Source organism: Primulina tabacum, chromosome 3, assembly GCF_025594145.1.
Source record: "Primulina tabacum isolate GXHZ01 chromosome 3, ASM2559414v2, whole genome shotgun sequence".
NCBI lineage: Eukaryota > Viridiplantae > Streptophyta > Magnoliopsida > Lamiales > Gesneriaceae > Primulina > Primulina tabacum.
The window spans coordinates 14749547-14776244 of record NC_134552.1 but is presented as its reverse complement, the minus strand read 5'-3'; the positions used below and the strand labels follow the sequence as shown (position 1 = coordinate 14776244).

Below are 26698 nucleotides of genomic sequence, written 5' to 3'. Positions count from 1 at the left end.
TAAAATATATAATTTAATATATTTTATAATTTTGAGATTTTTATTTTTATCGTAAATTTTTTTCTTTAACAAAAATAATATTTATTTATGATTTATTATCATAATACTTAGGTGTTGACGTGGCAATTCAGATTGCTGGCTTAACCCATGGGTAGAAAACACGGTTGTGGACCGATGTTCTAAAATTGCTTAGTGGACCCGGTCCACGAAAGTCCAGTCAAAGTTATAGCAACCAGCAGTTCCAAGTTCTTTTTCTTCATGATTTTATATTTTTTGAAGTGAAAGTACTGACAACAAAATATTGCAGTTGAGTATGAATTAGGGCACCCACATTGGTACATTAATGGGTGTTAATAACGCCCATTAAAGTTCATGCACCAATGTGGGCAAGAAAATTATTAATCTTCGCTGACATGGCAGCCAAGAAATTAATGAGAATGAACCGTCGCTAACATTATTAGGGCACCCACATTGGTGCATTAATGGGTATAAATTAGGGCACCCACATTGGTGCATTAATGGGTATAAAAAAAAGTCACTACTAGCGACGGTTTTTCAAAAACCATCGCTAACATTATTCGCTAACGACTCTTTTGAAAAATAAATACTACGTATCATATTTAACAAACTATAACGGCTAGTTTTTATATAATATTGTAAAATACAAACTATAACGGCTAGTTAAATAAAATAATAATAAAAAATCACTATAAATACAAATCAATTTCTACAAATTTATTCATTCATCCAACACATTTCTACTCATCAACCACACTCAATATATATTCTCTACCATTCTCAAACTTCTATTTGTAGGTTCAATATTTATTTCTTTAATCCTTATTTGTATACAATGTCTCATTCTTCGAGCAGCTCGAGCTCCAGCTTTAGCCCAACAAGCGAAGACGAAGTACAAGCTGAAGTTAATGACGAAATTTGTGATCCGGGAGAAGAAATGATGTTATGCATGCTTGAACTAAGCAGAGAAATACATGAATCTTCTGAAAGTAGTAACGATATTCGACGAAGAAGAAGGTTCATCCAAAGAAATCGTGAAGCCGGTCACTTGCGGCTCGTCAATGATTATTTTTCCGCCAGCCCAGTGTATCAAGATCATATATTTCGAAGAAGATTTCGTATGCGAAGAGAGTTATTCCTTCACATTGTGAATGCACTTGAGGCCAATTCAATGTATTTTCAAATGAGGAACGATGCTGCTAGAAGGAAAGGATTGTCACCACTACAAAAATGCACAGCTGCTATACGTCAATTGGCTTATGGAGTCCCTGCCGACCATCTTGATGAGTACCTACGTATGGGGGAATCAACTGCCATCAAGTGTCTTTTCAAATTCTGCCAAAATGTGGTTGAAATATTTGGTGATCGATACCTGAGAAGGCCGAATGCTGATGATATTCAACGTCTTCTTCAAATGCACGAAGAGAAACACAAATTCCCTGGCATGTTGGGTAGCCTTGATTGTATGCACTGGCAGTGGAAAAATTGTCCAGTTGCTTGGAAAGGGCAGTTTACCAGAGGCCATGGGTCGCCGACAATCGTACTTGAAGCAGTCGCATCTCAAGATCTGTGGATATGGCACGCATTCTTCGGGGTCGCGGGTTCACGTAATGATATTAACGTGTTGTACGAATCTCCCATATTCAACAATATCTTGCAAGGAAATGCCCCGGAGATCAATTTCACAGTTAATGGCACTCATTATACGAAGGGTTACTATCTAACGGATGGAATATATCCGGAATGAGCTACTTTCGTTAAGGCTTTTCCTTGTCCGGAGGATCCTAAAAGGAGATTGTTTAAGGAAAGACAAGAGTCTGCAAGAAAAGATGTTGAACGGGCATTTGGAGTGCTCCAATCTAGATGGGCGATTGTTAGAGGTCCAGCTCGTTATTGGTACAGAAAAAAATTAAAATATATTATGTTAACATGCATTATTTTGCACAACATGATTGTTGAGGATGAGGGGTTGTAACGTGACAAATTGGTCTAACGACGAAGGTGACGAACCCGCACAACCTGTCCAAGGCTCAAACCGAGGATTTCATGATTATCTCCGTAGAAATTCCGAACTACGTGACTCTCAATTACATCACCAACTTCGTGCCGACTTAGTTGAGCATATTTGGACAGAGTACAACAACAATTAGTGAAGTCAGTTTATTACAAATTTCAAAATGTTTGATTTATATGTTGTTTTTCATTATGTTCAACTGTTGTTTCCTATGTGTACGCTTTTAGTCAAATTTGTAATAAATTTTTAAATTTACATAAATAAAACTCATAAAATAATAAATAAAACTATTATACAGTTGTTTTTTCATTTTTTAAATAATATTTTAAATAAAAAAGTCCAACTTTTTTTTCATTTCTTAATAATATTTTAATGAATATTGGAATTGAGTTATTTTTAAAATAATAATACTAATTATTTTTAGTAATATTTGTTGTAAAATTTGTAGAAATATTAGAAAGAAATTGAAATAATTAAAAATAAAAAATGAGTAAGTGGACAGTGGGACCCATAAATAATAAAAGTTGAAATTAAATGAATGTGGGTGTGTGTTAATAATGGGGAAATGTTAATGTAATGAATATGTGGCTCGTGGACTCCATCATTTTTTATGAGATGTAGAGTTATTAACATGGATTAATTCCGACGGATGCGGATGCCCTTAGATAAAGTATATGAGATGATTTAGTAGATATAAAATTTTAGCAACTTTGATCAATGTTTTGACATGGTTATACTACTTGACGGTAAAAAATAATATTTTTATTATAACATGGTTTCAAATATTTAAATTTTGGATGATAAATTTTAAAATGATTAAAACGAAAATATATAATTATTCATAAATATGTACTCTTATATATTTAGTGAAGTTTTAATGACTTTTTTAGATGATATATTTTGGTAGATTTTATTGACTTTTATAGAATCTAACAGATTTACAAAAAGATTTATACGGATCATTGTAAATTATTTTTTATATATTTTTGTAAATTTTTTATAGAATCTTATAAATTTTTGTATTTAATTATAACATATTATTTTTTATTAAGTTTTTAAAATAATAATTAATACATAGATAACATATTAAGTTGAATTTTTAAAAAAATATATATTATTAAATAAATTTAATTATTTAAAAGTTAAATAATTTTTTCCTTATATATGTGGGTTTACATGTATGTTTGTACAATTTTAAAAATGCATAATTGTAGGCAAAAATTTATGTGAGACGATGTTACGGGTCGTATTTTGTGAGACGAATCTCTTATTTGGATCATCCATGAAAAAATATTATTTTATATACTGAGAGTATTACTTTTTATTGTGAATATCAGTAGGGTTGAGCTGTTTCACAAGAAACCTACTCATAATTGTATTAATTTGTAACATTGTGTGTGAATTGATATACATACATATTCAATATTAGAATTGCTAATTTATTAATTATATAAATTGTATAAAAAGAAAAAAAGAATACAATCATTTTGGTCCAATTTAACCCAACTTATTTATGAACTTTAACCCAAGTTATATATATAATATATATATATATATAACCTTCAATTCTGTTTAAATTAATGGATTTGGTTTGAAAAAATAATTAAGAGAGTTTTCAAGTGACATTTATCATAAAATATATTTGAAATTGAGAACAATTACTTAATATAATTATTTAATTTATAAAATTTTCTTGAAACAAGTCATAAATGAAATCTTGGATATAATATCAATCGCATCAATCCAATGCGATTTTATATACAAACATCAATTTTTTGTACCATAAATTACATTCAATTCTCGTGTGGATAAATCTTGAAATTCAAAGCCTGGACAATCAAGGGCCTTCCTCCTTTTCCGCCCTCTTTTCTTTCTTTTGGCTATATACATTTCCAGACTTTATCAACGGGGGATAGAGAAATGAAAGGAATAATTTACACGTAAAGGATAATATATACACAAATGAATTTTGCTTTCTTCAACCCAATAGTAACATAAGGATGATGAAATGGAGACCGTTCACCAGATAAACCAACTATTGCTGCTTCCGGTACAAGTCTGCCAATGCCCGATAGAGTGTGGAAGCTGCAGGGGGCTGAGGCATAGAACCGAGAAGAATCTCGGTTGCAGGGATGGATGAATTACCGTAAAACCTGGAATTTTCGCGTGTTCGTGTTGTCACCACATTTCCTTCAAGAGAGCAACCAACAAATGCACCTGTAAAAAAATGTCATATCCGTTAAATCATCGTTTGGTACATGTTTCAGGATCAGAACAACAGTTAGCTTGTTTTGGCTAGCCGTTCTAACTGTTGTACCACAATTTCTAGAATAATATAAAAGCACACGCATTAAGGCCTTAGTTACTAAACACAAACAAGGCATGTGTTTAGCCCCAAGGGATGGGGTCCTTCAGTAAAATTTGGCTTTGACGCTGCTTTAATACGCTCAAGGATTTTGAATTTGTGAAAATATCTAATCTTCAGGGCCATAAGCCTCGGTGTGCCTTCCGACTATAATATCCATTTCAAAGATAAAAGCAGGGTGACATAGTAATTGTTTATTATGTCCGGACGGCCCGGACCAACACTTGGAATCATGATCTGACATGTTCGATACAGTTTCCTCCGATTTAGAATCTCAACAAGGCATCCATTGTACCCCTTCCCGAGCCATTTCATTTCTGACTCATCTCCTCTAGTAAGTACATCAATTCAATTGTCTAGCACAACCTAATTTGGAACATGTCAAAGCAACAGAAATATCAATCAAGTACCTTTACTGCAACTGTAAGTATAGCAAGCAGCACAGCCACCATCACCTGCTCTTATGTCAGCTTCAGCAGCCCTTCCAATAATACCAACAGCAGCACTTAAACCTGCTCCAACGGACATATGAACGTTACCACCAAATGTCTTCACAGCAGAATCTGTTCTCAACACTATTATATAATCTGTCACTTCCCCACCAGCCTGTGAAAAAAAAGACACGTATATTGGTTGCAGTTAGGCATCAATATATTAAACTTTTCAGTAATATCTTTATAATGAATAAACCAATATTTTTGACATCAAAATATTAAAGGCATTTTGGCGACAACAGTTGACTTATCAAATGATTACTTGCTTAATGTCTAATAGTTTGCACTAGACAAATATTCAGTACCAACCTGTGACCCTCTGCCATATGCTTTTATACACAAAAATAATTCTTGATGCATATAATAGATAAAGAAAAGTGTTAAAAATTTGAGATTTGGACTTAACTCAACAACAAAAGCTAGCTCAAGAGAAGATTGTCCAAATCGATACATACAACTCCCAATAACTTAATCCAACCAAAATGAAACATTTAACACACTAAATCACGCCCAAGAATGAACAACTAGGGCGTGAAGTTTACAAGACATTATCGGGTGACCTACAGGGAAGTCCAACACATAACGGTGAGCATGGGCCGGGATCAGAACCTTTCTGATACTATGTTAAGATTGAAACTTGGAACAACTCAACCCGAAAGCTAGCTCAAGGGAGAAAGATTGTCCAAGTCCATACACGCAACTCTCAAGGACTTAATCCAGTGATGCGAGACATTTAACAAAACGGCCAAAATCATGTAAAATGGGCTCCATGCATTTCAGCTACATCCACACTAGACAATAACACGAGCAACAGTGATACGGAACTAGAAAAAAGCTTTAAATCTTTTCCACCAATACTAGTAAGGAACTATATCAACTGACCTTAGGTTTTTCTGCAAATAACATATACAACTGTTATTGACAAAGATGCATCAAACGGTATTCCGGATATTGTATCAAAGAAGATAAAAATCTACAGACTTTAAGAAGCTGATTACCACAATAACAACCTTTGATGGCAAGTACAAACACGATAGGGCATAAAACTGAGAAATCAGGTCCAATCATTCACTCACCTGCACTCCCCAACCAATACCAAAGGATGTGATAGCAGACGGCGGAGACCAAGATCCATCTTTTCTACGAGCAATCACTAACCCTGTCCCGACATTGTAAGTAACCATCAAGCCAACCTTGAGAACAGTTATGATGGCAAGGCCCTTGGCTCGCGTTAGAATTGCACCAGGTATAGACTTTTCAGGTGTCACAGATCCAACCTACAACGAATACAAATACAATACTGTCAATACTTATAACACAGCAGTTTGAATCAATATGTATTGAAATTAGTAATCATGAGAGTCGAAAACGAGGTGCGCTGTGCATGTATCTGGCAAATAAGCAAGATAAATTATACCTTAGTATAACCTAGAATAGTGTTTGCTGCCTTGTATATTTCGTGTTCCATAGATTGGCCCCATGGAAAATTAAGCCAAGAACGTAATGTGCTTAGGTCCGTCAAATCATGGGTCGGAAACTGTGAGGCACGACTTACTTGGTTGATCAAGCATGATTGGACAGACTCAAGCCGCACACAGCACACATCACAAACTCGTTGAGGGTTCTCAAGTCTGAATTTTTCAGGCAACAAGCTCCGTCCCTGGGAGCAACCATGGCAGAAAATGCCACCACAAAATCTACAGTGGTGTCTAGAACACATAATTGGATGAAAGCGAACGTTGCACAACATGCAAGCAGAAGCAGCGCTATCAGGCAACCACTTTGGTGGCTCAGCTTCCAGAATTTCCTTCATTTTACCAAAGTTGGCATCCGTAAGAGTTTGAGCCATCTCTTTCCAGGCTTGCTCTAGAAGTTGGTTAGACATCCAAGTAGCGCTATATCCATAAATATCAACTGAAGTCAGTGACCAGATTCTCCCTCTGACTGTTAGCAACATGTCGAGAACAACATCCCACATGGTCATCTCTTTATCTTCCCCGATACACTCATTCCAACCCATGTCACCCTCAGGCAGGCATCCGCCATTCAAATAGAAGCTTCTATTCCATTCTTCTCTTTCCGTTTCTGGTAAAGGTGGAACAGATACAGGTATCCAAACCCCAGTTTCTTCATGAAGTGGTGTGTCGTAATAAAAATATTTACTCGGTTTTTCATCAACGGCAGCCAAATATTTTCTATGTCTAACATCCAACCCACTTATTTCACTCGTACCATCTCTATTAAAAGTCCGCTCTCCGTGAACAAGTTGACTGGCTGATTCAGAACCTTCACAAACCTGAACCAAGAACATTACATCAAATCATTTCCAGTTATGAAAAACCATCACAAATAATAGAATATGAAGCTCAGTTGCAATGGCTTGCTGCTTTTTATAAATGCATGCAACTTTCACTTCATTTTACGTATTTCACAATCCGGTAGTGGATGCAACAGTACTGGGTGAGCAAGTAAATGAATACGCTACAGTGAAATCGGATGAGGGCCAAACATTTATGGAAACATAAGGTGACACGGGGGGGTTACATACAGAAAACAAGGACCAACTAACCTAGGCCCTACATGACAGAGACTTGACAATTAGAACCAGAATGTCTTAATTAAGAAATCAATCTTCATTATCTCATAGCCATAGGGAAAAAATATGGAACACATTTTTTAAAAAAATTCCAAGATTTCTACTAGTATCTCCCAGTCTCCTTCTGATGACCCATTATCTAAAATGATCCACATAGCTGTCTACTTCCAACACATGAATAACTTATGGAATACATCCACTGTCTGTACATATTTTCATTCCAACGTGAATTGCCACCAAGGCACAGCTTCCGGCATCAAACATTTATAAAATTCAGTCACAGTAGAACATTGGACACAATTCTTGTAAACATAGGAAATCCTAGGACATTCATCCACATTATCCTTCATTGTCTCACGTAATTCACAATTCACATAGTTATAACAAACATTGCCATTCACATAAGAGAATACATCAAGCGGCAAGCAGTGAACGCTAGATCAAGGAAAGCAGAAATACTATATGATTTTTTGAAAAACCAGTAAATTCAAAGGTTTGATAAAAACACATTGACAATGCAGAATATTAAGAAAACACAAACCGAGCTATCCACGCGTGCCGATCATACCAATTCCAAAAAAACACAAATAATCAACCATCTTAAGTGATAGCTAATAAGAAGCTAAATCGGACAAATAAACAAATAAAAAAAATCAGGAATACGTCGCAAGAAAAAAATATTTTTTTTGTTCAAGCTTTACCTTTGATGAGCAAATCTCGGGCTCGTAATCATCAAGATCAATCTTGGGATAACACGCACGTGTGTTGTCCGAGAAGCTGTTCGGCGAATTCTCCATCGTCGATTCATCGTTAGACATGAGGGTTTTCAGATGATCTTGAATTCGGGGAAGCTGAAAGATTTATGTATTTACTTGTATTTCTGTAAATCGTATATGAAATTAAATATTATATTTATTTTTGGGCCTTTTTGTGGTTATTCAAATCGGCCCAAAGTCGCAATCATTACAATTACATGTACACTATCTGATTTTAGGCATGTTAAAACTCCATTTTTTTTTAATGATAATTTAATATATTATTGTATATACTTAGATTTTTAAAAAATTCGTCTCCACATATACATACCATTTTATTTAATTTCAATTACGATTTTGAGTTTTGTATTATTTTTATATATTAAATTTTCACTGATCTCTAAAATATAATTTTTTTTATATAATATTACGTTTTCTATAAGGCCGAAAGATAAGATCATTAGCTTGCAAATGAGAGCGACTTCTAAATATAAGATCAGACCGTCTTATATTTTAATTTTGAGAGACGCATATTAGAGTCATGCAAAAAATTATTTTTATGTATAAAATATTACTTTCACTTATACGAAAAACTTAAACATACATTTCTAATATTATGTTTTTTAACTTTTCAGTGAATATCGTCATAATGAATTTTTTATATATTCAATATTCATGTATTGATATTATTATTATGCATCTTAATCATAACTTTATATAAATGTTTTTAACATATTCTAAAAAATATTAACTTTTTTATCAATATTTATTTATCTGATACATGACGATATTTTTTACTTTTTGAAAATGCTTATTCTTTCTTTAACGTTTTTATAGATAAAATTATATATATTACTCAGCCATTATTTCAAATACAATAGTAAATAAGTTTATTTGATGACAGAAGATTATTATCTTCATCTCATTTTTTTCGAATGATATAAATATTTTTTTATATAATAATTATTTGAGTAAATCTCTTATGAGACGGTCTCACGAATCTTTATCTATGAGACGGGTTAATCCTACCGATATTCACATTAAAAAGTAATACTCTTGGCATAAAAAGTAATAATTTTTTCATGAATGACCCAAATAAGATATCCGTCTCACAAAATACGATCCGTGAGACCGTCTCACACAAATTTTTACCTAATTATTTATAATAATACTTAAAATTTTATTATATTCATTACATTATATCAATATATTTAAAATGATTATTCGAAATAATTACTTATATAAAACAACACTTCATGCATCAATCGGATATTAATTAAGATTATAGTGAAGTTGGCCAACGATATTATTGCTATGCGTAATTTATTAGTGAAGATGACTATTTATTTACAAACCATGTAGAGTCCAACGTACGAATCTCAATCTCTTTCGGGTATCGGTTGACATTCATAATCAACCAATCTTTGAATATAAGGCCGAAAGATAAGATCATATATATATATATATATATATATTTCCCATTGTCGCTGTCATTTGCAAGCTAATGATCGAATATATATATATATATATATATATTAAAAATTTTATTTTGACTTTTAAATATTATTTTTTCACAAAACTTGATGCTAGATCTGACGGTCTCGTATATTAATTTTGAGAGACGAATATCAAAGTTACGTGGAATATTATTTTTTATATAAAAAATATTACTTTTATTTATACGGAAAACTTCAACATACATCTCTATTAATAATTTTTATAAAAAAGTTCGAAATTAATTTGAATAGTTTTGCAAAACTTGCCCTAGCGTTCACGGTCGGACCCCACAAATTATTTTGGAAAAAATCATATATTATATATATATAATATTAAAAAGACTCTTGCAATTTTACTAGGGCAGAGAAGATTTACAAGTCTTGATTCAAACTGACCCCAAGTAAAATTGTTTTGAGTCTTATTTAGATTTAAACGATCACATTTAATTGTAATCCACTAATTATTTTAAAAATACATACTCTAACTATGACAAAAACTTGTGTGAGATGGTCTCACGGATCGTATTTTGTGAGACAGATCTTTTATTTGGGTCATCCATGAAAAAATATTACTTTTTATGCAAAGAATATTAATTTTTATTGTGAATATCGATAAGATTGACCTGTCTCACAGATAAAAATTCGTTATACCGTCTCGAGACCTACTCGATAATTATTCTGATAAATTATCAAAAATCTAATTATTAATATTAATATAAACTTTAGATTCTTTACATTAAAATTACTTTTAACCCCAAAAATATAATTATTAATATTATGTTGCAGCAGGCAGCGACCGACTTGCTTGGAAGAGAAAAAATCGATTAGGCCTACTGAATTGAATTTGAGCTTTCTTCAAGAAGGCATAAGCGTATATTCTTTCCGTTACTTTCAACTCCAAATTAACGGAAAGACCAATGAGGTAAATTAATGTGAAGATTTGGGACTAAATTGGGTCGAAAAATTGATTTGGGACTAAATCGAAAAACATACTTAAGATTTGGTACCAAACCGAGAATTCATCCACAAAATTATTATTAAAATAATACCTTTTATTAATTAATACGCGCACAACAAGTAGTACTGTCGATCGTACAATTATTGACCAAGTCAAGAAGTTGACTCACCTCAAATATATATACTTTCGGAAAAAAATCTATTATATATATACACTATATTATTAAAAGTTTGGACTGATGCAGAAAAATTAATATCATGACGTATTTTTGGAAGACTTAAATTTGATGGTTGGTAAGTGATACACCGGGAATATTTTTTTTTTTATAATTTCAATATTATTAGATTAAGTCGGTCCATAACATTTTTTTTATATGAAAGTTAACATATATGTTGATGATTCAAGTACTAATAACAACTGACCATATTACAGAGTGAAAAATATTTCAGGTGTATCATTAAATAATAAATTATTTTCTTATTACAATATCTCAAACACCTCATTAATAGATACACTTCGACTATATGATCGTTGTTATGACTCATGCTGGACCAACATACGACCTATTACCAATAGTGGTGCATAGATATAAACCGAGTCTCATGTTATATCAACCTACAACTTACATTAATAGATTCGTTTCGACTATATGATCATTGTAATTACTCGTATTAGACCAACATATTATATTATCTATTATCAACAGTGATAAATGAATATGGATCGAAACTCGTGATAACTTATTATCGTTGCAAAATATATATTGAATAAATGCTAAATTTGGGACATGGAAACTCTGAGTTGTCCTCGTCGCCGCAAAACAGTTCACATTGTGTTGGCCAATTATTAAATATTAGCCTCACATGCTAAAAATAAAAAAAATTAGCCCCCACTTGCCCACGATGACTTTATTAAATTATTATTATAACAACATAAATATCAATATTACTTCGCGATTTACCAAGTCCAATAATCAAAATATTTATAAGTCATTTTTCTCAAGAATACTGTAAATATATCTACTCAAAAAGTCATAATCGGCAATAACGAAAAACACACAGATAAACCCTTCATCGACTTGTTCTAGCTTATTGGCCAAAACGTTTATGTTTTGGAACCGATGATGAACAACCACCACCACACAACTCGTTCACAAAATAAATATCAGGCATGAGCCTAGCTAGAGTTTATTGGCATAGAATCGATATCGAACTCGAAATGAAAATCGATAAAAATCAAATTTGAAATTTTTTTTTTAAAAATTTCATAAAATCGGTCTCTCGTTTCTTAATCATCTCAACTTGATGTTGATTTGTCTGCAGAATTATTAAAGTTTCTCGTCTTAATAAGGCAATTAGATAGAGAAATAAAGGTTTACAACGAGGGACGACAGATTATACTAATGATATTTTTTATTAAGTAAATTTAATTCCAGATCTGCACAATAACAGCGTTGAATAATATTTTCATTATTTATGGAGTGAATACCTAATCTTGATCTTTATAATACAATATACATATTACTTGTAAAAAAAAATTACATATTTAATGTAACCCACAGTATTCAAGATTTTACCATACAAAATAGTAATATCGTCACAATAATAATAAGAGTAGGTATCTTGTGAGACGATCTCACGAATCTTTATTTGTGATACGGATCAACGCTACCAATATTCACAATAAAAAGTAATATTGTTAGCATAAAAAGTTATATTTTTCATGGATGACCCAAATAAGAGATCTGTCTCACAAAATAAGACCCATGAAATCGTCTCAAATAAATTTTCGTCGAATAATAATAATAATAAGACAAGCAAAAACGCGTATATTCGAAAATAAATAGTCAACGAGCATTATTAATCATGCAAAGAAAAGTTCCAAGTTTCCAAATTCCAACTACAATTCAATTCATTTCTCCTCCTGCTTTCTGCTCTGTATCCATTCTCTTTACTTGCAGTATACCATACATACACAAATGCCAAAACTCGTTTTATAGATTCATCTGAAAATCAGGTCATTGTCACCATGTTCTTCCCGATCAGGCTCGTCGCATTCGTTTTCTTGGTGGGTTTTGCTTCGAGCGCCACCCTCTTGCCTTCCGAGGAGCGTAAGTTACAATATATATATCTTCCAGTATTTGTGGCATATTTGTTTGTAAGAAGAGTTGTGGAAAAACAAGAAAATATCGCGGGTTTTGTTGTTGTTGTTGTTGTTGCAGTGTTGTCTCTGCGTTTAATAGCGAACACTCTGGGGAAGACTGATTGGAATTTTAGCGCGGATCCGTGCAGCGGGACGGGGGGTTGGATTTCCCAGCCGGCAGGAGCATACGAGAGTAACGTCACATGTAGCTGCACAAACAACACCATTTGCCATGTTGTTAGTATGTAAGTGTGCTTGTGGGCGGAGCTCGGGTGATCCAATTTTTTTTAAAAAAAATTATATGTAAATTTTGTATGATTTTGGAATAATATGATATTAGTCCGGTAGATCAATTTAAAATATTAAAAGATTGTAGATTTTAAAACTTTAGTCCGATAGAGCCATATTTCTGGCTCCGTCAATTATATTTCTCCATCTTTTTCTGCCACCAAGGTTTGATTTATTTTGAAATTCAAGTAAGATTTTTGCTAAATGTGACTATACGTATGATTTCAAAACAAAAAATATACAAGGTGTAACATAGATCTCCAATATTATGTTGTTTATTTTAGAGATCGAGCTTTAGTCTAGCTAGTCTCACCCTCGATTTCCCCTTGTAGACAGACAGTGGCTTCGTTCAATCGGGTGATCCAATTTTTTTTAAAAAAAATATATGAAAATTTTGTATAATTTTGAATTAATTTGATATTAAATTAATTTAAAATATTAAAAAATTCCAGAGTCGAAAATTTAGGCAGAGCAATATTGCTCCGCAAGTTCGAGTCCTCTCTCTTCTATATTAGGAGATAAAAGAATATTATGTTATTTCTTAAATCATTTAACCCGTATATCTTTTAATCTTTTGTGCATTTTTTTGATATCGATCTCGCTAATAATGATGTATAAACTAATGTTCTAAATTTAATTATTTCTAAATTTAATAGTATCTATATAGTTTTTAAAAAAGTGTATATATATATTTCGAAAAAAAATTAAGTAGTGTATACTAAGTTGTATTGTAATATTTAATTTTTTTTTTGAAAAGACAGGTTTCAGAAATTTTAATTTGACAAATAAATTATGCCTTTTTATTTTTGGGAAATTTGGCAGTTAAATTTAATTTTAAAATTTTAAATATTTGTGCGAAATTAGTTTTTTATATATATAAATATAATTTTATATGTCAATATATATTTGAGGAAACAATATCTGCTCCCAATTGCAGAATTCTCAAAGGACAGTCGCTTCCTGGAACAGTGCCAGCAGATATTGCGAGACTCCCTTTTCTTCAGCAAATGTAAGTAAACCACTGGCGAGCATTAATTCTTTTTTTTTTTAATTGTTAATTCAACTGATTTTAACTGTCAAAAATTATACGCAGTGATCTCACTCGCAACTACCTCAACGGCACAATCCCTCCGGAATGGGGTTCTATGAAACTCGTAAACATGTATGTCTTTGTCCTTAAATTCCACTAAAGAACTATTATTGCATCTGTTTTGAGTTTGGCACTGATTCAATTATATCCTGACGCAGTTCCCTCCTCGGAAACCGGATAACGGGTCCGATCCCGAAAGAACTCGCAAACATCAGCACGCTTGCGAATCTGTAAAGTTTATTGGATACCCATTTGTGTTTTATTACACTTTTCATGTCAAAGATGGAATTTTGATCTGATTTATATGTTGATTAAGGTTTTCTTGTTTTTTTAAAAAAATTGAAAATGTTTACAGTACCTTGGAGTTCAATCAGCTGACAGGAACTATACCTCCGGAGTTCGGGAATCTTCCTGTCATAGAGAAAATGTAAAGCCCTTTGATTTGCATTATGTTAACTGCAACTTTTCTTTCCTGGAATTTAGGGGCATATTTAGGATTTTGTTTGGGAGAAGGCACCTGGAATGAATTTTCTGAGTATACGCTTAAGTTTTTGAGAAATAAATTTTTCTTCTAGTTACGACATCCGCGTGGATGCTTATTTTAAGGGAAAATGAATATTTTTGGTCCTTTAACTTGTCTATTTTGGGTTTTAGTCCATTTTTTTTTTCAAAATTTGGTTTTGGTACACTGATTTTTAACTTTTCACTATTTTGGTATAATTGTTGATGTGATAGCCTCACAAGTCAGCATTTTCCTAAGCCACGTTATCATTTTCCGGTGTCTAGTAAAAAATTGGACCAAAAAGCCAAAATTACAAGTTCGTGTGCTAAAACCAAATTTGAAAACTCAGTGGACCAAAATCCAAAATTAAACAAATTAGAGGATCAAAAAACTATTTTCCCCTTATTTTTATGCCTTTATAGTCTGTGTTTTATGTTTCTTTGCGTGGCTTCTTGACTTGATTTGATTCTCAAACTGATCTTTTTACAATATTTTTATGACTAAAGGCTCTTTACCTCAAACAATTTAACTGGAGAACTACCGGGGACGCTAGCAAAGTTGACCACTCTTAAGGACTTGTAACTTCCTTACTTTTTATTCAATTGCATTTGGAATTTTGTGTTTTGTTTTAACCTTATTTGCTAAACTCATCTTTATTGATGCAGTCGTATCGGTGATAATAACTTCACAGGAAGAATACCAGACTTTATTCAGAACTGGACAAACATAACGAAAATGTAAGACTTAATTGGCCGTCATTACTTCCGCCATTGTTTGATTTTGATTATTTTCATTGATTTTTACCCTCCTGTAACTTAAAGTTTATCATTTCAGAGTGATGCAGGGAAGTGGTTTGTCGGGACCAATTCCTTCCGGTATTGCTACCCTTACCCAATTAACCGACTTGTAAGTATATGATATGATTCATATGTGAGCTGCACCTCGTGTTATTATATATTTATGGTATTTGATTTGATTGATTGGATGATAGACACTTGCTTCAAAATGCAATGAAATGAATTGCTAAAGGAAAAAAAGATTGTGATAAACAAATTTGACTCTAAATATGCAGGAGAATTAGCGACCTCAATGGCAGTGAATCTGCTTTTCCATATCTCGGCAATATGACAAACCTTAAGACACTGTGAGTATGATTCATGGCATGGTAACAACGTGGTCTTGTTGAGAAATAATCGCCGCCCAGATGTAACTGTTGCATTTGGTTGCACAGGATTTTGAGGAGTTGCAACATCGCTGGACAGTTGCCAGCTTATCTGGGAAGAATGACAAAGTTGAAAGTCTTGTTAGTAAACCCCTTTCTTCAATGAGAATCTATGGAGAGATTTTGTTTTTCATTATATTTTAAAATGCTTTGAATTTCGCGTATTTAATGAAAATAATCGTACTCCATAAAAATACTAAGTATTGATTTCTCTTTTAAAAATTTCGAAGGTTGGAAGTATGAATCGAAGTAACTCATGGAAGTGTTTCTTTTTTTCTTGCCAGTATTTTCATTAATTCAGTTGTTTACATCTCTTATGCAGAGACGTCAGTTTCAACAACCTAACTGGACCGATTCCGAACAGCTTCAGTGGTATATCTAACACAGATTACATGTAATGATTTTGATGAGCAAGTCTATTGTCACATTGTTGTTGAATTAGTCGCTTCTCTAATTTGATTCCATAGCTCAAAATGGGAAATTTTGTACTAGTTGAAGCGAAGAGCTTATATGTGACCTGAAGAAGATGTATAGGTAGCTCCACTGCAACTTTAAAGCCGAACAGATATGCATTGATAACATAATAAAGGAAAATATTGCATTGAAAAAAACAAGATGTAAAGGTTGACGATTCTGTGTGTGGGAACAACAGTTTTTGGAAGTCTGAGAACCCCAAAGGATCCTTTCATTACCCTCAACCATTTTCTTCTTTCTTCACTTTTCAATGGAGGCTTTTGGGCATATTGGTATTAAAACAAGTCCTTTAACCTCCGAGACACCTCAAATTTCTCGCAAGAAATTGCTTACATTGGAGTTCTTATAACATAAGCATCACAATCATGTTACTAGATTAAATGGTTATGGTGGCATAACAAGTGTGAACTTAGATTCTTTAAAAGTTGCTTTCTTGTGAGTTGTTTGTTCAACTTTCCTTTACGTCCCTTATAGGATCCTTGTACAAAATATTACTTAAATCTAGATTTTACTCCATGTCTAAATGTGACAAATTTATTGCATAACAAGAAATATCTCGAGATTCTCTAATTTGTGATAGCCATTTTCCAGCTATCTAACTGGGAACTCCCTCTCTGGGCCATTACCTTCTTGGATGCAGACAGATGGAGACGTCATGTAAGTTTTATTCGATTTACTTCTCTCAAGTCTCACTTCTTCTCAATAAGAGGTACTATTTAGTAAAATTTATCTTAATTTTATTCCAAGCGTATGCATGTCTCGTATGAAGATGTAAAAAAGCCGGAATCTTGAAATCTCTTGATGATGTATGCCTACAATATTGGAGCCCCAGTCTTGGCAATGCTATGAGGGCTTACAGTTCCTGCTTACTTTCAATTTCAAAAAACTACTGATGGTGAAATTCACGGGATTGTATCGAGTTTTAGATTACAGAGGGAGAACAAGATGTTTTATAACTTTATTTTCTTTACAAGGTTATGGTAAAGGCCTATACCACACCAGTCATAGAAACCGTAAAACAAAAACCGATATGAATGGACTGTTATTTGCTTCAGAAATTGATTTACTTTTTTGTTCCAGCGATCTTTCATACAACAATCTGACTTATGAAAATTCATCCTCAAATTGTCAGCCGCGCAAGCTGTGAGACTGCTTTTACTCATCTTTTAGTATCATTTTTTTGTTATTATTATCATTAATGTCACTTGTCACTTACCCTATTATTCTACCAGGAATTTATTTGCAAGCTCAAAGGCCAGTACACCGTAAGTTTGTTGCATTTCTTTTGTCAGAGTTTGGATTTTAGTTTACGAATAGCATTCAGTGATATATTGAGCTAAATAGTTGTACACTTTGTATTGCATTGCCAGTGGTGTCGTTTCCTGCTTGAGAAGCTTTCATTGCAGTAGACGTAAGTTTATATTTTCAGACAGATTATTCCCACCCATTTTCTCATGTTTGCTGATTATGTTCCATTTCTTAAAATATTATTTTTCGTTTCAAAACTACCAATGGATGACACAATGTGATGATCAAAGATCAAACGCCTTACCTTTTTAGTTTATTTTAGAAACCATCAGTAAAAATTCCTTTTTTATGTTCTTTTGTCACAGGATATTACTCCATCCGTATAAATTGCGGTGGGAAACAAGTGGTCGACAACAAAGGTACTACCTATGATGGTGATGTGAATTCTGGAGGGCCTTCGAATTTCTTCCAAAGTACGTCGAATTGGGCATTTAGTAGCACAGGACATTTCTTGGACGATGCTCGTCCCATAGACTCGTACATCTGGGCCAACAGCTCAAACATGGTTGGGGACAATCCTCAGCTGTATATGGATGCACGACTCTCACCCCTGTCGTTGACTTACTACGGGTTTTGTCTGATAAACGGAAACTACACCGTGAACCTTCACTTTGCTGAAATAATGTTTACTAGTGGCCCGAAATACAGTAGTCTTGGGAGGCGTTATTTCGATGTTTACATTCAGGTATTAGATGCAGCACTGTAATCATCATAAAAAGATGAAGTCAAAATTTAGCATTAAATAGTTTGATAATTTCATGTGATGCTTCTTTTTCAGGGGAAGCTTGTACTGAAGGATTTCAACATCGAAGATGAAGCCGGTGGAGTTAACAAACCGCTGACAAAAAATTTCACAGCTGTTGTGACTGATAATACGTTGGAAATTCGCTTCTTTTGGGCTGGGAAGGGAACAATCGGCATACCCGACAGAGGAGTGTATGGCCCACTCATATCAGCTATATCTGTAGATCCTGGTAGGCTGTGCTTCTCTTTTCACAAAGACGAATTGATTGAATTGTTGGAAATTTGTAGATGTTTCTCACAATTTACCTCTTTCTCTCATATTTGTTCAGATTTTCAGCCACCTCCAGAAAACAGTGGAAAAAGTGGCATTTCTGGAGGAGCTATAGCTGGAATAGTGTTTGGAGTTCTTTCAACGGTCTTGCTGGTTATGTTCATTCTTTGGTGGAAGTTATGTCGGAAAGGAGATACCCTGGAAAACGGTACTTATATTTTGGCCTCTACTTTCTAAACGTGCAACATGAGAGTTCACACAATTAGACACAAATATCTCTCTTTTTATTGCAGAGTTTAAGAATGTAGACCTCCAAACTACATCATTTACCTTGAAGCAAATTAAAGCCGCCACAAAGAATTTTGACCCGACCAATAAGATTGGAGAAGGTGGTTTTGGTCCTGTCTACAAGGTGACCTGAAGAACGACTAATCTACAAATTTGTTTTCATCAGTTTTGTTTTTCATCGGGAATCTTCTAGTTTATCTTCTGATTTTTTGGTTTGGGATTGGATGTTTTTTGAAGGGAACTATGGCGGATGGTACTATGATTGCTGTAAAGCAGCTCTCTTCCAAATCGAAACAAGGCAACCGTGAGTTTGTCAATGAAATAGGCATGATTTCGGCTCTACAAAATCCTCATCTCGTGAGACTACATGGATGTTGTATTGAAGGAAACCAACTTTTGCTTATCTATGAGTACATGGAGAATAATAGCCTCGCTCGTGCGTTATTTGGTGAGTTTCGATATGCGCTTATGCCTTAACTTCATAATTTTTGTTTATGATGGATGCAACATTAGGGGTGTGAAATGGGTCGAGTCTACTTGAATCGAGCTCAGTCAGTCAAGCTTTCACGACTCGGTGGAGAGCTCACAAACTTATAGTTAATTTTAAATATTATATAAGTAAATAACTATAACTATTATCATATAAAAATGTCAAGTTATTTTATGTTTTATTCCTAAACTTGAGCTTGAGCTCAATTATTTTAGTTGAGCTTGTGAAGTTTTTACGAAGTCGATTAGTAAAACAGCATACATGAATGATGTGACCCCAACTAGGTAGACATCCTTAAAGTTTGAAGGTTTACAGCAAGACACTGCTCATCTTCCATGGAATTTTAAAATACTTAACTTCTAGTAAAAATATTGAATATCAAGCTCAATGTGTACAGGTCCAGAACAACACCAGTTGCACTTGGATTGGCCTACGAGGCATAAGATCTGCATTGGTATAGCAAGTGGTTTGGCTTACCTGCACGAAGAATCAAGACTGAAAATTGTTCATCGTGACATCAAGGCAACAAACATACTTCTCGATAAAAATCTTAACCCAAAAATATCCGATTTTGGGCTTGCCAAACTTGACGAAGAGGAAAATACTCATATAAGCACACGAATAGCTGGAACTCAGTGAGTAACCAGACAATCAATAATCCATACTCATCCCACAACTTCACTTTCTTATATACAAGGAGATTTACTGCTTTCTTTGATTTCCAGTGGATATATGGCGCCTGAATATGCTATGCGAGGCTATCTGACTGACAAAGCAGACGTATACAGTTTTGGGGTGGTTCTTTTGGAGATTGTCAGTGGAAGGAGCAATACAAGCATCAGGCCAAAGGATGAATGCTTCTATATTCTTGACTGGGTAACATATCTAAATATTACTAATCATTTTTATACATCTACCAAAATTAATTTTCCATGCAATTATACGTCATTTATTCAATTTTACATGGTGCATCAGAATGAACTAGTTATATACTCCTGCAAGAACAGATCCTACAAGGCGAGCAATGGAGTCTCCCACCAAATAAAACTCTCGGATGTTATAAAATCGTCCCTCTACTCTAATATTATAGAAACAGAAAATAATAGTTCACGCACATTTTTGCATAGAATCTAGTTTCATCAGCACCCCTACTTAAACGATCATTCTCCAGTTTTCCTAAAAAGATAATAAATAGAGACAAACCACATTAATTCAACTCTAACTGGTAAATAGTACAAATATACAGCTTAAATTTGTGTTAGATTGCAAAAAATTGTTTTACATTTTAGATTAAGAAGTAAAACGGGGTTTTGGGATGTGTATATAGTTTCGAAGATGTTCAAATATATACTCACCCTCTTCTCTTCTCTGGCTCTATTATTCAGGCTCATTCCTTGAAGGAAGCCGAAAATTTAATGGAACTAGTCGACTCCCGATTGGAATCAAACTTTGATGCAGAAGAAGTTTTAACAACTATCAACATAGCTCTCCTTTGCACGAGCAGTGTGGCCGCAGAAAGACCAAGTATGTCATCTGTGGTCAGCATACTCGAAGGAAAGACCCGTGTTGAACAGTTTGTTTCGAGCTTGAACATCCCGATGGACGTGATTAAACCCAAAAAAAATGGAACTGAGGAGGACAGGGTGGCTAAGTTTAACGATGTTCGGGGACACAGTATCTCGATGGACGTGCCTTGGACTGCTTCATCTGCTGCTACTACTGATCTTTACCCAGCCCCTTTGGATAGTGATTACTGGGAAAGGAGGGCGTCATAACTGATATAAACAGGGGTGGGGCGAAGGTGACCCGTGATCTATTAAATCCTTGGATTCTTCATGGTGCTCCCATGGTTGTCTGTTTTATAGTATATCTTGTAATGAACTTGTCCCTTTCTGCACTGTACATTTAGGCTTTTATTATTTTTTGATGAATGGTAATGTTTTGTAGACCTGAAAGGAGGTTTCTTTCTTTGTTTTTGTATTTTGTGATTTATTTTTCGGCTCTGTGATGTGAAACTGTATATTCTTTGTGCAACCATCATCTTTCCTTTGGTTTATTTTAATCTTTGTATGTATGTTTGGACGAAGGGGGCTTAAATATATATAGAAAAAATCTATTAATTTTTGACACGCCTTTGATCACCAACGCTGATTCATCTTTGAAAACTAAAGAATAAAATGTACATATGTTTTGAGACGTTTCGTTCCCACTTGTGTGGACAAATTGGCTTCGGTTTTCATCAAATTGAATCTATGAAATTTTGTTTTAGCATAATCCCTCCTCGGCTGGCTTCAATTCCAAATCTGTAGTTTTTTTTTTTAACATAATCCTCAATTTATGTTTTTAGACGTTTCGTTCCCATTCTTACGTTCTTTCTTCTGTTTTCAGTTCATTTTACGGTACGAGCTGATCTCCTGGAACACATTCCAACCCTTTGATGTGTATCACCATTTTTATCAACATGATTTGGCGTCGCCTATAGAAGCTTGATATGGCTAGATGTGGAAGAAGAAGTGTAGGTCTCACGAGCGGAATTTTGAGATAATATAACCTGAAAATAAAGAATAAACTGGACACCGATATTTATGTGGAAATCCCCTAAAAATTATTAGTGTAAAAACCACGGGCAAGATGAAAAGAATTCCACTATAATATTTTGTGGTGTACAACTCACTCACTGTGTTTCCAAATAGAACACATTCTCTCTTAATACAAGAGAACAAAACATCTCACAGATATTATAGAACTAAGCACTCAAATGTTTATAAGACGAGAGAAAACTCGAAGAAGGGATTTGAGAATGAGATGATTATGAAGTGCAAAATGAGCACCTATTTATAGGTGTATGAATATGTGTGAACAAGGAAATTATCACACAATTTCATCACCCAATTCCCCCAATCTTTTTTGACCAATGCTCACCCACCAAGGTTGACCATCAATTTTGCCGACATTTCTCCCACGTGGAGATTAGATTGAGAATCAAACATATCTCCACACATATTTTCAATCTTGCCATTTCCTACTGCTTACGTTTCTGTTAGGCCACTTGAGGATCTACACCACTCAAACTTATCCGTGTTCACTGGTTTTGTCAGAACATCAGCTATATTATCCTTTGTATGGATCTTCTGCATATCCACACTTCCTTCTTCTACTACTTCTCGCACAAAGTGAAATTGGACTTCAATGTGTTTAGTCCTGGAATGAAAGGCTGGATTCCTTACGATGTGCAAAGCACTCTGACTGTAACAAAACAAAGAAACATTTTCTTGTTTGTGCCCGATCTCCTCCAATAACCTTTTAATCCATATTGCCTCCTTGCAAGTTTGAGTAGCTGCCATATATTCTGCTTCCGTTGTAGATAACACCACAATCGTTTGCAGTTTTGAAACCCATCTTAGTGCTCCTCTCGCAAGTGTAAACACATAACCAGTAGTAGATTTTCTCTTATTAGGATCACCTGCATAATCTGAATCGACATAGCCCCTGAGTGTAAAATCTGATCCTCCATAACATAATGCAGCATTCGAGGTACCCTTAATATATCTAAGGATTCTCTTAACAGTGCTCCAATGCTCTCGTCCATGATTCGCCATATACCGACTAACTACTCCCACTGCTTAAGCAATGTCCGGTCTTGTACAGATCATGACGAACATCAAACTTCCCACTGCTAATGCATATGGTACTCGAGACATCTCCATCTTCTCTGCTTCACTGCTAGGACACATCTCGGAGGATAACTTAAAGTTAACAGGAAGAGGGTTTGATATTGGCTTGCTATCTTGCATGTTGAAGCGTTGCAAGACTTTCTTCAAATATGTTTTCTGGGAAAGCCAAATCTTTCTGTTACTTCTGTCTCGGTGAACTTGCATCCCTAGAATCTTGTTTGCTGGTCCCAAGTCCTTCATATCAAATTCCCTAGCCAACCGTGCCTTCAATCCTTGGACACGATCTTTGTTGAGGCCTGCTACCAACATGTCGTCTACATACAACAGCAAAATGATATAATAATCACTGGACCTCTTGAAATATGTACAAGGGTCTGCACTTAGTCTGTTGTATCAAAGACTCATGATATAGGAATCAAATCTCTTGTACGAACACCTCGGCACCTGTTTGAGACCGTACATAGATTTGTTCAACCTGCAAACCAAGTTCTCTTTGCCTTTTTCCGCAAAATCTTCTGGCTGGAGCATATAGATTTCTTCTTCAAGATCTCCATGAAGAAACGATGTTTTCACATCTAGCTGTTCTAGATGTAGGTCAAACACCGCACACAATTCCAACATTACCCTGACTGTTGTAAGGCAAACCACAGGAGAAAATATCTCATTGAAGTCAATGTCTTCTTTCTGAGCATACCCTTTTACCACCAATATAGCACCGTACCGCTCCACTTGGTTATTGCCATCACGCTTGATCTTATAGACCCATCTGTTTCCAATGGCTTTCCACCCTCGTGGTAGTGTAACAAGATCCCACGTTTTATTCTTGTCTAATGCCTCCAATTCTTCCTGCATTGCTATCATCCACAAGGATACATCCGAGTTTTGAGTAGCCTCGTGGAAACTCGATGGCTCCACCATCCTCTGATAATAAACAATATGCAATGTTGCTTTCAGTGACATAATCTGAAAGCCAACCTGCTGGTCTTATGTCTCGAGTTGACTGTCTAACATTGGAAACCTTTGACTCAACATGTTCTTGTTCTTCGTGCTCTAGTACTGCTTCACAAGAAACTTGACTTTCGTCCGTTTTATTTTCCACCTGAAATATAATAGTTTCTGAATTCAATGTGCCTTTGTTTCCCTTTACTTTATCTTCCTCGAAGATAACATCCATACTGATGACAAGTTTGTGGACAGTAGGATCCCAAAAGTGAAACCCCTTCACTCCATCAGCATATCCCAAGAAGATACATTTTCTGGATTTCGAATCCAACTTCGATCTTTCTTGCTCATTGTATAGAACATACACAGGACTTCCAAATGTATGTAAATGAGAATACTATGTCGGCTTCCCGGTCCATATCTCCATTGGAGTCTTCAGATCAATCGCCACTGAAGGAGAACGATTGATAATATAACAAGCATTTTTGACTGCTTTCGCCCAAAATGATTTTTCTAGACCTGCAATCCTCAACATAGCTCTTATTCTATCCAACAAGGTCTAGACGTTCATCCGCTCTGCAACTCCATTCCGTTGAGGTGTGTAAGCCTTCGTGAATTGTCTTTTGATGTCCTAATGTTAACAATATGCATCAAATTCGTCACTGGTATATTCTCCACAACTTGTCAGTTCTCAGACACTTGATTTTCTTTTCATAATCAAGTTCAATCCGCGCTTTAAAATCTTTGAAGACTTGAAAAACATCTGATTTCTTCTTGATTGGATACAGTTAACATCTCCTAGAGAAATCATCAATGAACGAGACAAAGTATCTCGCTCTTCCTAGAGATACAACCGGTGCTTGCCAAACATCCGAATGAATCAGCTCTAATATGCTTTTGCTCCTGGCAGTAAAAGTGCCAAACTTTAATCTGTGTTGTTTACTGGTAACACAGTGCTCACATAAGGGTAGTGACATTTTTGTAAGTCCCGGCAGCAGCTTCCGTTCTGAGAGAATTTTCAACCCTCGTTCTGACATATGCCGGAGCTTTCTATGCCATAACACTGTTAATTCTTCTCCTGAACCAATTGATGCAACAACTAATTCTGCCTCTCTGTGGGTTTCCTCCAAAAGTATATACAGATTTGCAGCAACTTTTTCCGCCTTCATAATCACAAGTGCACCCTTCACAATTTTCATAATCTCATTCTCGATACGAGTTTTGCACCTGATGTCATCCAATTGCCCCAAGGACAAAAGATTCTCGTCAGTCCTTTCACATGTCGCACCTCCTGTATAGTGCGAATGATGCCATCAAACATTTTAGTTTTATAGTACCGACCCTAGCATTTTCCAAGGCATGATCATTTCCCATGAATACAGATCCTCCCGAGACTGGTTCATAATGATCAAACCATTATCTCCGAGACGTCATGGGTGCCACGTCGCTCCTGAATCCATAATCCATGTTCACAAAATTCGTGTCTGCCTTCTGTAACTGTTATTGCTTCGCTAAATAATATTTCACCACTGCCTGAAGTACTGGCCACATTTTCTTGAAAACTTTTATCGATACTCGTACACTCTTTCTTAAAATGCCCTTTACTGCCATATTTAAAGCAGTAAATATTTTTCTTCTTACTTCTTGACTTTGATCTACCTCGTCTTTGGCTCCCACTGGAGTCACGGTCCATGAATCTTCCTCTTATCATCGGCAAAACCTCTGCTTGTTTCGATGTTACCAACCTATCTTCCTTATTCTTGCGCTGGCTTTCTTCTCCGAGAACCGCAGTTAAGACATCGTCGAATCTTAGAAAGCCCATAAGAATATTGTTGGTTATGTTGATGATAAGTTGATCATATGAATCTGGTAGACTTTGAAGTAGAAGCTCCGCACGTTCATTTTCCCCTATTTTATGCCCCATGGAAGTGAGTTGGGCAAATAGAGTATTTAGTGTATTGATATGGTCGGTCATCGATGAGGATTCCGCCATCCGAAGAGTATAAAGCCTTCTCTTTAGGAAAATCATGTTGTGTAGCGACTTGATCTCGTAGATCTTTGTCAGAGTATCCCAGATAACTTTGGCTGTTTTTATCTCAGAGATACTTGACAAAACTTCGTCTACTATAGCCAAGTGTAAATTGGCAACAGCATTATCATTCATCTCATTCCACTTTTCATCATCTGTAATCTCCATCGGTCTATCTCCAATAGTCGCCAAGCAATTCTCCTTTCTTAAAACTGCTTGTATCTTTGTTTTTCATAGCATAAAATTGCTTCCGTTGAATTTTGCTATCTCGTACCTTCCCGCCATTATGTCTACAACAATTTTAGTAGACTGGACAAAATAATCCAGCCTTAAATAAAAAAAATCTCAAAAAATCTTTTCTGATGTGGAAGATCAGTCTAGGCTGCAACCACAGAGGATACTCAGAATTTTAAGAAATTTTAAAAACCAAGGCTCTGATACCACTTGTGGGTCCAACGAACGGAATTTTGAGATAATAAAACCTGAAAATAAAGAACAAACTGGACACCGATATTTACGTGGAAAACCCCTAAAAATT

The 26698-nt window shown here is 34.8% G+C and overlaps 3 protein-coding genes across 4 annotated transcripts in view; 2 read left to right on the top strand and 1 right to left on the bottom strand.

Annotated features, from left to right (window-relative positions):
- The first annotated feature begins 620 nt into the window (after window positions 1–620).
- LOC142539010 (uncharacterized) lies at window positions 621–2246 on the top strand. Its single transcript, XM_075644306.1, has one exon. It carries the CDS (start codon window positions 854–856, stop codon window positions 1763–1765), a length of 912 nt encoding a protein of 303 aa, XP_075500421.1. The 5' UTR covers window positions 621–853; the 3' UTR covers window positions 1766–2246.
- Window positions 2247–3694: 1448 nt separating this feature from the next.
- LOC142540687 (uncharacterized) overlaps window positions 3695–26698 on the bottom strand; it is a 63435-nt gene continuing 40431 nt past the window's right edge. Inside the window, exons 2-6 of one of the 2 annotated variants that reach the window (XM_075647028.1) lie at window positions 8189–8322; window positions 6309–7187; window positions 5968–6168; window positions 4808–5003; window positions 3695–4249 (exon numbers count right to left, since the gene is read on the bottom strand). In XM_075647028.1, the coding sequence (XP_075503143.1) occupies window positions 4068–4249; window positions 4808–5003; window positions 5968–6168; window positions 6309–7187; window positions 8189–8305 (1575 nt within the window). In that variant the 5' untranslated portion in view covers window positions 8306–8322 and the 3' untranslated portion in view covers window positions 3695–4067. Of the gene's footprint in view, window positions 4250–4807; window positions 5004–5967; window positions 6169–6308; window positions 7188–8188; window positions 8371–26698 lie in introns of those variants that run through there. The other variant, XM_075647027.1, reaches the window with a different exon arrangement.
- LOC142540685 (putative leucine-rich repeat receptor-like serine/threonine-protein kinase At3g14840) lies at window positions 12584–21571 on the top strand. The gene is made up of 24 exons (XM_075647025.1): window positions 12584–12806; window positions 12918–13083; window positions 14064–14135; window positions 14220–14288; window positions 14375–14446; window positions 14572–14643; window positions 15225–15296; window positions 15384–15455; window positions 15553–15624; window positions 15791–15862; window positions 15950–16021; window positions 16263–16334; window positions 17006–17071; window positions 17495–17557; window positions 17647–17679; window positions 17785–17825; window positions 18028–18407; window positions 18501–18696; window positions 18796–18945; window positions 19031–19149; window positions 19263–19473; window positions 19913–20150; window positions 20241–20391; window positions 20901–21571. Exons 1-24 carry the CDS (start codon window positions 12725–12727, stop codon window positions 21288–21290), a joined length of 3003 nt encoding a protein of 1000 aa, XP_075503140.1. The 5' UTR covers window positions 12584–12724; the 3' UTR covers window positions 21291–21571.